Raw genomic sequence first — 13061 nt, 5'->3', positions numbered from 1 at the left:
CTCGGAATGAGGAGATAAAGGCTAATTTAGGAATGAACTCGATGGATGAAGCTGTACGCATAAACCGGCTTCGGTGGTGGGGGTCATGTGAGGCGAATGGAGGAGGATAGGTTACCTAGGAGAATAATGGACTCTGTTATGGAGGGTAAGAGAAGTAGAGGGAGACCAAGACGACGATGGTTAGACTCTGTTCTAACGATTTAAAGATAAGAGGTATAGAACTAAATGAGGCCACAACACTAGTTGCAAATAGAGGATTGTGGCGACGTTTAGTAAATTCTCAGAGGCTTGCAGACTGAACGCTGAAAGGCATAACAGTCTATAATGATAATGTATGTACGTTAAAAACATCAAAAGATGGAAATTTATAATTTTTACTGCTGTTATTGTCATCTTTTTTTCGGAGGGGGGCTGGGGGGAGGGGGGAGAGGAATGTTAATCACGTTCTAATATAGATGGAAATGAATGATTTGTAGACAGTTCTGCAGAATCTGTATTAAATTTTTTTATTTTGCAGAATGAGCCTTTCAAATTTTGTAGCAAGGTCGATGTATGCCTAGAGAGGGTGCCTCTTATTCTGAATAGCAGGCCTCTAACAATCCACGTGTTAGAAATGTATCTTCAAGCACCATATTTATTACCATTCAATTGTTTTCACATTGATTATATGTAGCAACACAAATATTCATGTTGCTATGTAAAAATTTCCCTAACATACCAGCCTCAAAGGCACTGGCCTTTTAAGAAGGAAAGAAGAGACAGTGATACATTACTACGTCAAGACAATGTTGCATTTGCTCAGATGAACATCAGCTTTATAATTGCCCAGATTTCCTTAAATTTGTTTCTTGTCCAACCCTTGTCCCGCTTCTCTACGTGGTCTGGTATGAAGTGAGATGAATCTGTCATGGCAGGTTTTTATGACCGGATGCCTCCCGACGTCAACCTCACCAGAGGAGTTAATGAGATGAAATGAATGACGTTGTATATGAGAGGAAGGGAGAGGGTAAAACCCAGTGCCGGCACATAGCCTACTCCTGTCGAATAACACCAAGGGGTCTGCTCAAGGCTTTACGTCCTCATCTGACAGACGAATCACCATCAACAGTGTCATATGCCCTCACTCCATATGATCACTGCAATCTAGTGATTAGAAATTGTATACCACCACCTCCCCTACCGGCCAACATTCTGAAGGTGAAAATGTTTTCGACCAACGGGATTCGAACCGGCTCACCTCGGTGTCAGACCATTTAAACTTCAATGCCTTAACGATCATGGTCACCAGACGGGCTTTCTTAAATTAGTCTGTGATGAAAAGTTAATAAAAATCTATGCAGCAATAGCCTCAGCTCATTCCACACTTAGAAGGCATGCACATCAAAAAGAAATCCTGCAGATTATGTAACAAATATCACTACACATTGTTGCATTGTGACCCTATATCATTTCCTGCACATCAAAACAATCACCTTATCATTCTCTAAGAAGCACGTCCAAGAATCAGATACTTTTGAGTATCAATCAATACTGATCTGCATTTAGGGCAGTCGCCCAGGTGGCAGATTCCCTATCTGTTGTTTTCCTAGCTTTTTCAGAAATGATTTCAAAGAAATTGGAAATTTATTGAACATCTCCCTTGGTAAGTTATTCCAATCCCTAACTCCCCTTCCTATAAATGAATATTTGCCCCAGTTTGTCCTCTTGAATTCCAACTTTATCTTCATATTGTGATCTTTCCTACTTTTAAAAACGCCATTCACACTTATTCGTCTACTATTGTCATTCCACGCCACCTCTCCGCTGACAGCTCGGAACATACCACTTATGTCTCAAGTATTATTACAATATTATAAGTCCACCTGTTCAATACAATACAATATGATCCACTATTTCATATGGTCAAATATTTTTTTATACATAATACATAAAAGTCAAAGGTACATGTTTCACCCTCCTTACGGGCATCATCAGCCTATATCAATCTTAAAAATAATACATATACTTATAAATTATAGGTTAAAATGTTGAAAAATGATTTCGTAAAACATTATACAATAACATCTAAAACAACGATAATGCACCAAAGTATGTTAAAAGAGAGTGAATTAACAGTTTTGAAGATTAAAACGTGATTAAACATGAAATTTTGAGAGTTTAAAACTAAAATGGATCCATATTTTTATAATATCATAAAGACTGCGATGGCCTTGAGTGTAAACACAATCATCAAAGGGGGATGTTTCTTCAATTCCCAAGTTGAATCCAAGGTGGTAAAATCACTGTCAGTTATTTAAAACGGAAGTGTGAATGTAATAAACAAGTTAAAATGTATATGTTTGGGATATCTGAAAGTCGAGAAGAAAATGGAACTTCTTGTAGAGGCGTTGCTTATGATAAAACATATGTCAAAGCTAGCGGAGTTCGGAAATTATGTGGTAGTCGAATGGATCTAAAAGATAGTCAAGCTGATGTTAAAATTCCGTTGTAACAACCTGACGTACTTAATACGCTCCGTACGAAAAATCCTGAACATTTCTTCCAACAAATGTTTCAACGGAATTTTAACATCAACTTGACTATCTTTTAGATCCATTCGACTACCACATAATTTCCAAACTCCGCTAGCTTTGACATACGTTTTATCATAAGCAACGCCTCTACAAGAAGTTCCATTTTCTTCTCGACTTTCAGATATCCCAAACATATACATTTTAACTTGTTTATTACATTCACACTTCCGTTTTAAATAACTGACAGTGATTTTACCACCTTGGATTCAACTTGGGAATTGAAGAAACATCCCCCTTTGATGATTGTGTTTACACTCAAGGCCATCGCAGTCTTTATGATATTATAAAAATATGGATCCATTTTAGTTTTAAACTCTCAAAATTTCATGTTTAATCACGTTTTAATCTTCAAAACTGTTAATTCACTCTCTTTTAACATACTTTGGTGCATTATCGTTGTTTTAGATGTTATTGTATAATGTTTTACGAAATCATTTTTCAACATTTTAACCTATAATTTATAAGTATATGTATTATTTTTAAGATTGATATAGGCTGATGATGCCCGTAAGGAGGGTGAAACATGTACCTTTGACTTTTATGTATTATGTATAAAAAAATATTTGACCATATGAAATAGTGGATCATATTGTATTGTACTGAACAGGTGGACTTATAATATTGTAATAATACTTGAGACATACGTCAACTTCAATACGGAACCAAAATGAGAATAGTTACTTGTAACATACCACTTAGTCGAGCAGCTCGTCTTCTTTCTCCCAATTCTTCCCAGCCCAAACTTTGCAACATTTTTGTAACGCTACTCTTTTGTCAGAAATCACCCAGAACAAATCGAGCTGCTTTTCTTTGGATTTTTTCCAGTTCTTGAATCAGGTAATCCTGGTGAGGGTCCCATACACTGGAACCATACTCTTTAGTGGACTCTTTAGTAAGGATCAAGGATGCTCATTTGGCTGTCCACAGCATTTTATAGATCTAGTCAAGTTTTTTCATGATAACATGTCAAGCAAATCATCAACAAAATATTATCTCTGATCCATTTCCAATCACTCATGGATTGAAACAAGGATGTGTGCTTGCTCCAACACTCTTCGCTCTTTATCTAGCTGCCATACTATTTGCAACATCTACAGACAAGCAAGGTGTAAAGGTCAGATATCGCTTCAATGGGGAACTGTTCAATATGGCTAGACTTCTCTCCCAAAAGATTAAGATTTCCTCTGTTATGGAATTGCAATATGCCGATGACTCAGCTTTAGATCTTCTAAACAGAACTGTTCTCTTGCCAGTTCATTAACTAGACGAGAAGAAGACTTCTACGCTACTGACGCAATGATTGACAGGAAATGGATCAACGAAAACCAACCATTAAGATCTGTTTTGTCAAGATTCGCAATTAATGGCAAAGTGGTCCACAAGCCTCTAGTATCCTGTGACAGTATTGGCTAGTGACAAGTCCACTACTTAGTGATGACATGGATACTACAACTACATCCGGCATATGCCATAACACGTCACTTACGAACTCTGCGGTTTCATTTTCATGGAATGTGATAGCAGTGGGCCATACGTGATGAGAGTTCTGGATGCAAGCCCTGCAGCCAATAACAATACAAGAAATGGCTGCTTTCAAAGATTGATGCCGAGATGGTCTTTATTTTTCTACATAAGTAAGAATACTTCTAGGGGCACGAAGAAAGGATCTTTTCTCCTATCTACTTTAGGTACAGTTTCAAATAATTTTTGCAAGATTTTCACCTTCTTAAAAATTCGAAACCATTGGTAGTGAAGTGCAACCACTCTAACTTCTATTATAACGTCTAAATTTAAACCTCATTGTTGGAAAAGCCTTCCTCGTGAACACTCGAGATTTTCTTCTGAAGACACAGAGCTAAGTTCTCTGTGAAACGTAAAGAATGTCACCTTATTTTCTTGACACGGCATAAACCCAAAAGCCTATATCGTGTCTAAAAGTACAGGCCGTGAAAGCATCAATGGCAACAATCTAACTTATTTGTTGAATTCTGGTAGCAATGTCATAATCACTTGTTGCAACATATGGCCTACAAACATCTGGGAATATCTCATAAGGCACTTAAAAAGAACTCGAGAAAGTTAAAGCAACATTCCTCAAGAAGGCCATGTGCCATTCTAAGTTCACACCATCGCATATGTATATGTATTGGCTAGAGAACAGTATTATGGACAAGAAGTATGGCTTACAATGCTTCTGCCAGTAACAACCGAATACAAGACTGTCCTGCATGAGCTCATGACAAAAAGAAAATAAATTTGGACTGACTTCCATGACACCAATGCTATGCTTTTCAGGACTGGATGCAAGCAAATTACAAACTTCATCATGTGATGACCAGGTTTGCAGTGCATGGATTTCACCAACTAGGATCAGTTGGTGTTTGCAAACTCTGTGGGTCTATGTGTGGAAGATACGATGTAATATATTAGTACGAGAGACATGATCCCCTGACAAGGTTCTGCACCACACTATGATGGTGAGGAGTTCTGTATCAGGTGTTATATACAGCCATTTGCTGCATTAAATATTTTAGCTCATGGCAGTGGCTCTTGACTATCTGTAATATTTTGCTATGGAAGTAAATATATTTTGGGGGTGGGATGTGGGTCCCTAGCTTTGATCATGAACCTCTCTCTCTCCTACATGTTATACTAGATAAAATTCAGAAGAATTACAGTGCTAAAACTATTTTCCTGACATATATTTGTAACATGAAAAATGTAATAATGACAACCGGATAACAGTACAATATTTACCTGACATTTCTGTATTACTGTCCAACCGAGGATCAGCAGGACGGAAATTAAGAATTAACTTTGTATGCACAGGAGGTCGTTCATTAACTTGACTGCCGTGTCAGTCAAGATTTCTTCAGTTCCATCTACACCATGTCTGAGATATTTTGGAACTTGTAACAGATCTGAACTCTGGAACATAAACAAGGGAAGACATTAATCTACTGAAACACAACACACCGATCAAGGTAAGAGTAATTAACTTACAAACCCAAAACTACCTAGGCCCTATAGATAACATTCTGCATGTTGATAATTCATTCATAAATAAGAGCAACGTAAAATTTACACTGACACCAAGATTTCTTGAAAAGCACTCCATACTTACGAAATAGTAAAACTGAAATCGACTCGGACGCAGAAATTCAAAGATGATTTGCTATACAATTCGTTTCATGTCTTAGAAACTATTTGCCGGCTACATTAAATAAAAATCTTATGTCCATTGTAAACTAAATATCGTCGGCGGCACAGACTAGAGACTGCTAAACTTGTTCAAAAATAATTTTCCCGAAATGGGTACAAAAATACGCTTCAATTCGAGTCATTACATGATCCACTGCTTTAAAAAGGCACATCCATGGAATAGAACATCTACAATAATAAATGCCCTCCCTTCAATACGTTAAATACAAAAAACCTCGAAAAATGTATGTGAAATATCTCCCTCGGCTGTCCCTGCTCCTGGCTGGTGAATAAGCTTGTTAGCGCTATCTCTTTCTTTCTTTCTTCCTCTCTTTCTCTATCTACTACTATCTTCCATTTGGCTTCCCTATTCATTCTCATCCCTACTCCCGCCGATCGTGGGTAGCTAGGGTAGACAACTTTGTAATATAAATTTCACCAAGCATGCATAATTTTGAGGCATGTACGGCAAATGCATGAAGTGAAATATACATGATTTAAAAGTAACTCATATCAGTTTATCCCTTTTTAACTTATTAGATGAACAGTACATCTACGAAAAACTTCGTGTAACGGTAATAAAATTAAAATTACAAAGCAGCCCATAATATTCCCTACTTACCGGTTGGTATGGACAAATTTGTCGTCAAGGAAAGATGCCGCATACCCCCTCCTTTCGTGATCACGGCACAGTGTGTATGATATTCCACGTTTCTTCCCTTCCCCTCTTCATAACCGAATACAAGGAGTATGATCTGTGACTGTGATCGTTGCACTCAGCAGGATCAGATATACATGTGATGTTCTGTACCCGACGTTTGAAATTGTATGCTCAAAGTTTGTGCGTAATGACAGTTGTCGAGTAATTTGCGCACTGACTTTCTTTTATTTTGGTCGTTATCGCAAGGAGTGTAGTTCTGACACACTGACGTTTCTTCTTGTCAAACATGTGATAGCGGGAGACAAATAAGAATTGAAATACTCAAGAATTGCCTAGTTTTGGTTACCAAGACAGCAAAATATTTCAAAATAGGTAATGCAATATAGATAAAAATTATTGCGTTTTCTCTGTTATTTCCTACGATACAGTACCGTACTTCTTACTTTCATATACTGTGTGTGTGAAAATTATCTACAATATTAACTCTGAATTCATGAGCTTTATTCGTCCCGGCATTACTTTGTGTTGGGAGAAATCATCACTGTATAATATCGGGAATTATCTGTTATAGGCCTATAGGTGGTGTAGGAAATAGCGGTTTCGAAGGGCGCACAATACCTGTTATTTAGATCAGGTGTTGGCTGAATGATCACTTCGTCGATGCAGTATCGGTCTTATACGAAGACTTTCCCCTCAGACTCGAGACCTTTTACTGGCTGTCGTCTGCACTGCCATTTTCTAGTTTCCATAACGAACTGAATTGAATTGTTCAGTAAATTTTGATCAACTTTCAAGCTCCTTTCCAGCCTCTTCAGCCCTTCTTTCAATTATTTTTTTCTCTTTCTCTACATTTGCAGCTCGTGGCTGGTGGGTTACAGCAATAAATGCCAACATTTCTCTAAATCTTCCAGTTCTTCGTCAAACTGAGTTCTTATTCTGAAAAAATTCTTTTGAAGTCCCCCAAAGTCTTGGGCTGTATGTCAACAAGTGACTTTGAGATCTCTTCTTTCTTGAAGTCTTTGATCTTTTCTTCAAAAGGAGCAGCTATTGTACTTGTGGCTTGTGTTCCTCTATCGTGCTTGTTTTCTGTATGTAGTTTTAAAATCTTATTTGCTACTTTGCTCTGCTTCTGTTTCTGCTGTTTAAGAGCATAACTTGTTAGTTCTTTAGCCTGAACTTCGTTATTGCTTCAAGATCTTCACTGGAACTTAGTATAGAAACCCTTCTGTTTTCATGATTTTTCTTCAATTTATTCAACACCAACACTTAGATAAATCTACCATCTCTTTCCTTATTATTATTAGGTACTATTTGCGTATGGACCCTGTTAGATCACGCAGTGCTTTTTTGATTCGCCTTTCTGGTCTTCCATATGGCTTTCATTTCTTCTCCGTGGGCTCTCTTTCTATCTTTCTTTCTTCAGTCTACTTGGTTTGTGGTCTAATATTTCTGGTATATCTATCTGGGCTTTTTCCGAGTCGTTTTTGACTTTTTGAATCCATGATAGACTCTTCAGTTTTATTCTGTATGTCATGATCTTGTGTGTAAGCCTTATTGTTGAGAGTCTTTGAACATGTGAATAAAATTTCAGTCTTCGTTTTCTAATATCTGCTGCCGTTGGACAGGTTATCCACAGTTTCTCCATTGCTTTAAAGGGATTTCGGTCTGTATCAGTCTTCAGTTTTTTCTGGACCAAGAATATTCCTCATGATCTTTCGTTCTTCCTTAACGATTCCATCTTTGCTTTTGAGTTCCTCTTTGGTCAACAAAATCCTCTCTGGAAATTGGACAAATTGACATGCAAAACACTTGTACTGTTGTCTTCTGTAGTAAATTCTTCCTGCATCTTTCTGATTTCATGAAGTGTATTTGACACATTTCCTTTGAAATCTTTGGCAAACTGTTGTTCATTCTCCAACACTGATTGCAGATGCGTACTTGCTTCATTTTTCTTAACGGTACTATCAACTAGCTCAAGAAATGATACTATCCATTAAATGGCCATCTTCAACTTGCTGCATCATTTCCCTCAGTTGATCATATTTTATAGTCATTTTTTTCATTATCTTTAATTACAGGATTCACACTCTCTCCAAAGTGAAAATTGATCGAAGTTGTTTCTCTCTTCCTCTTCCATTGGTTTGAACTTCACAGAGTTAATGAAAACCAACGGCATGTCGTGTCAAGATACACAGTCTGTGCGTACCATCACAAAATCTGCTTTAAGCAAGATTTCTACAGGGCAGAAGAAGATTGAAGCTGCGGGCAGTACATATCATTTAGAACAGTGTCCTAAAAGAAGAAAAACCGGGCGAGTTGGCCATGCGGTTAGAGGCGCACAGTTGTGAGCTTGCATCCGGGAGATAGTGGGTTTGAATCCCACTGTCGGCAGCCTGAAGATGGTTTTCCGTTGTTTCCCATTTTCACACCAGGCAAATGTTGAGGCTGTGCCTTAATTAAGGCCACTTCCTTCCAACTCCTAGGCCTTTCCTATCCCATCGTCGCAGTAAGATCTATCTGTGTTGGTGCAAAACCACTAGCAGTCAAAAGAACAAAATGCCTAACTGCTTACAATAGAGAGGACTCTTAATGAAACCTTATGCACTTTTGTATGCATTTGTGTTAATAAATTGAATGTAGCTGTGGTTACGGTACACAAGCCGGCTATCGCGAGTTCACTCGCAGGTGCCGTCATATGCTGTTAAATATGTTCATTAGGGTACAAGGAAGGAGTAGAGGTGCGAAAACACTAGGTTTTTGTGTATCCTTACCAGTCTTATTTGTTTTTTGTTTTTTTTTGTTTTTTTAAGATATAATTAACAAATAATTGTGTTTCAGTATAGGAAAGAAACAAGCAAGTGCCAAATCAAATCTTGTATAGGGGCTATAAGAAAAAAGTGGAACACACAGTAGGGGGAAAATGTGGTAAAAGGGAGAAACAGAAATAGGAGATAAGGGCAAACATGGAAACATAAAAGGACAAGGACTATCGCTAAGCAAGTTCGCCATACACCATAGCTATATGCTTGCATTCTGGAGATGGTGGGTTTATCTCAGCATTGACAGACCAGAAAATAGTTTTCCACGGCTTCACATTTTCACACCAGGCAAATGCTGGGTTTGTACCTGAAAGCCACAGTTGCTACCTTCCCAGTCCTAACCCTTTTCCATCCTTGCATTCCTGTTAACCTTCGATGTGTTAATGCAGTGTTAAAGCACTATCAAACAAAAGTTATCACATGGAACCCTGCAGAAGGTATGGAACTTACTGCGGAATTTTTAAAAGTTTATCTCCCCCGTCCTTCTATAATAAATTAATAATTTTTTAGCTTCAGTAATATGCTTATTTTTGCCTATATTTTGAGTGTTTATGATATAAAATAGGAATAAAAGTAAAGTTTATTTAACCAAGCTCAATAAGTGCAGCCAGTATCCAGTATTCGGTAGATAGTAGGTTCGATCCCCACTGTCGACAGCCCTGAAAATGGTTTTCCATGGTTTCCCATTTTCACACCAGGCAAATGCTGGGGCTGTACCTTAAGTCCACGGCCGTTTCCTTCCCACTCCTAACCCTCTCCTGTCCCATCGTCGCCATAAGACCTATCTGTGTCGGTGCGACGTAAAGCAACTAAAAAAAAAAAAAAAAAAAGTTTATATATTTATTTATTTATTGAATATTTAATACATGTATTATAATTATGTTAAAATTAAAATGTATTGTAAGTTACCCAAGTTATCCAATTTTAATCCATAATTCCTTCATTTTAAATTTGCAATATTGATACATGTTTTGAAATTGAAAATTACAGTATATGTATATATCGCAGGTGCATATGCTACAAATATTGGGAAGTTTGCTATTCAAAATAATAACACTTTTAAAAGTTCAATATTAAAAAAAAAATCAGGTTATTAATGAGATGAATGACGTGTAACCTTTCAACATCAGATGGGATTTTGGATAGCTGGATCTGCGTCAGGCTTGAATCTATTTCTTTGCTTGGTCTATATTTTTAGAATGCTGCCTCAGCAAGGTATGTTGTAAGGAAGGGTAAAAGTTTTGTAACAGGTGGCTTTCCAATTTGTGGATATTCACTTCTAAGCTTGGCCGAAAGTTCATATAATGGTGATGGACTGAAAGTGTCCTTCGGACTCCAGTCAGCTGCTATGTCAGTTACCTGTTCTATTTTTCTGACTGGCAGATCTGTATCATTTACCGAGGTTGTAAATGGATTTTGAAGCCATTTTATATTTTGAACAGGAAAATATTCATGGAATGATGTTTGTAGATTTTGTAGATGTGTGATTTCTGATGCAATCTCCAAAGAGAGAGTAGTGTCTGATTCACGCAAAAAGATCACACAGTGTAGGGAAGCACTCGGTAACTTTTTCTCTCCTCACACAACACTCCCAAATTGGCTTTCTAAGCCCGAGTTGGCAGGTTCGTTCCTGGATGAGTCCAGTGATATTTGAAGGTGCTGAAATATGTCAGCCCTGTGTCGGTAGATTTACCGCCCTGTAAATGAATACTTCCGAGACAAAATTCCGGCACCTCGGTGTCTCCGAAAACTATAAAAGTACTAAGTGGGATGTAAAACCAATAACATTATTAATTTTTTAACATTCCCAAAAGTGGATTTTTCATAATGTTGATTCAGTTTTGTTGTGTGTTAAAAGTAGGCTACAGTTACATGCATAAGCTTTGCAGAGATAGGTTAAATTCATTGAGAGTTGAAAATATTTTGGTGAGATATGAAAAACATTGTAACCACTCGAGATCATAATAATCTTGATGATGGATCAAATGCAAAGTCAGAGACAAACACATAACATCATTTTGAAGGGTAAAAAGTCGAAACATAACTTTGCCCTGTGACAACCATCTTATGTCAGTGTGAATAAATTGGCTTTCCCTTTCTTCACAGAGAGTAGTGAAAATTCAAGAATTCAGGGCTCTTGATTTTATAAAATTTGCCATTTTGACTCCTTAAGTGCATTCACCCCAAGATAGTCTGTTTTCTTTCAGACAGAAATCAACCAGAATTAAATACATCCTCCCCAATTGTCTAATGAGTCATGAGAAGATTGCAAAACATCATTTCATCTTTGACTGAATTATCATTTATGTACCTGACGACGGGAAGAAGTACTCCTAGTCCAGCAGTGTCAGAGGTTTCGACAAGTTGAAGTGTATAACTGTGTAACACACACTGTTGTTGTTGTTTGAGTGATCAGTCCATATACTGGTTTGATGCAGCGTTCCATGCCACCCTATCCTGTGTTAACCTTTTCATTTCTATATAACTGCTGCATCCTACATCTGCTGCTTGTCATATTCATACCTTGGTCTACCCCTGCCGTTCTTACCCCCTACATTTCCCTCAAAAACCAACTGCGCAAGTCCTGGGTGTCTTAAGATGTGTCCTATCATTCTATCTTTTCTTCTTATGAAATTTAGCCACAACATTCTCCTCTCACCAATCCGATTCAGTATCTCTTCATTCGTGATTCGATCTGTCCATCTCACCTTCAGCATTCTTCTGTAACACCACATTTCAAAAGCTTTTATTTTTTTCTTTCTGAGCGAGTTATCGTCCATGTTTCACTTCCATACAATGTCACGCACCAAACAAAAGCCTTCAAAAACTTTTTTGTAATTTCTTTATCAATGTTCGAAGTGATCAGATTTATTTTCTTAAGAAAGGCCTTCCTTGCTTGTGCTAGCCTGCATTTTATGTCGTCCTTACTTCTTCCATCATTAGTTATTTTACTACCCAAGTAACAATATTCATCCACTTCTTTTAAGACTTCATTTCCTAATCTAATATTTCTTGCATCACCTGACTTCATAAGACTGCACTCCATTACTTTTGTTTTGGACTTATTTTCATCTTATACTCCTCACCCAAAATTGGATGGCACTTCTCCTGTCTCATACATCTTGCACACTAAATGGAATACCTCACCATATTGGTTTCTCCTAAAGCAGTCGGTAATTCAGAGGGAATGTCATCAATTCCTGGTGTTTCATTCCTATTTAGGTCTCTCAAATCTCTGTCGAATTCTGACCTCAAAATTGGGCTACCCATTTCATCAGCATCAACAGCCTCTTCGTGTTCCAGAACCATATCATCTACGTCCTTACCTTGATACAACTGTTGGATATGTTCCTGCCATATTTCTGCCTTGTCTTCTTTCCCTAGAAGTGGTTTTTCATCTGAGCTCTTAATATTTATACACATAGTTTTCCTTTCTCCAAAGGTTTGCTTGTTTTTCCTGTATGCAGCATCTACCTTTCCTAGGACCATGCAACTTTCAACATCCTTGTACTTCCTATCCACTTCATTCTTTAATCACCTGTATTCTCTTCTCCCCTCTTCATTTTTTTGCATTCTTGTAGTTTCGTCATTCATCGATCAGGTTTAGTATATCTCAAGTAATCCATTGATTCGTTGTTGATCTATCCTTCCTTTCTAACATCTGTTTAGCAGCCCTACCGACCTCATTCTTCATGACTGTTCATTCTTCTTCCAATGTGTTTCCTTCAGCCGTTCCATTTAGTCCTTGTGCAACATGTTCCTTGAAACAATTCTTCACACTCCTTTCTTTCAACTTATCTAGATCCC

General features: G+C 37.6%; 2 protein-coding genes across 4 annotated transcripts in view; one reads left to right on the top strand and one right to left on the bottom strand.

Annotated features, from left to right (window-relative positions):
- lic (dual specificity mitogen-activated protein kinase kinase lic) overlaps positions 1–6500 on the bottom strand; it is a 65540-nt gene extending 59040 nt beyond the window's left edge. Inside the window, exons 1-2 of one of the 2 annotated variants that reach the window (XM_067150432.2) lie at positions 6397–6500; positions 5331–5501 (exon numbers count right to left, since the gene is read on the bottom strand). In XM_067150432.2, coding sequence (XP_067006533.1) covers positions 5331–5337 — 7 coding nt within the window. In that variant the 5' untranslated portion in view covers positions 5338–5501; positions 6397–6500. Of the gene's footprint in view, positions 1–5330; positions 5502–5697; positions 6096–6396 lie in introns of those variants that run through there. The other variant, XM_067150429.2, reaches the window with a different exon arrangement.
- Positions 6501–6672: 172 nt separating this feature from the next.
- Dgkepsilon (diacylglycerol kinase epsilon) overlaps positions 6673–13061 on the top strand; it is a 225774-nt gene continuing 219385 nt past the window's right edge. The window contains exon 1 of one of the 2 annotated variants that reach the window (XM_067150428.2): positions 6673–6807. The gene's annotated coding sequence lies outside the window, so the exon portion shown is untranslated. The remainder of the gene's footprint in view (positions 6808–13061) is intronic. The other variant, XM_067150427.2, reaches the window with a different exon arrangement.

Source organism: Anabrus simplex, chromosome 6 (genome assembly GCF_040414725.1).
Source record: "Anabrus simplex isolate iqAnaSimp1 chromosome 6, ASM4041472v1, whole genome shotgun sequence".
Classification (NCBI taxonomy): domain Eukaryota; kingdom Metazoa; phylum Arthropoda; class Insecta; order Orthoptera; family Tettigoniidae; genus Anabrus; species Anabrus simplex.
The sequence above is the reverse complement of the archived record's forward strand: the minus strand, read 5'-3'. Positions and strand labels throughout refer to the sequence as shown.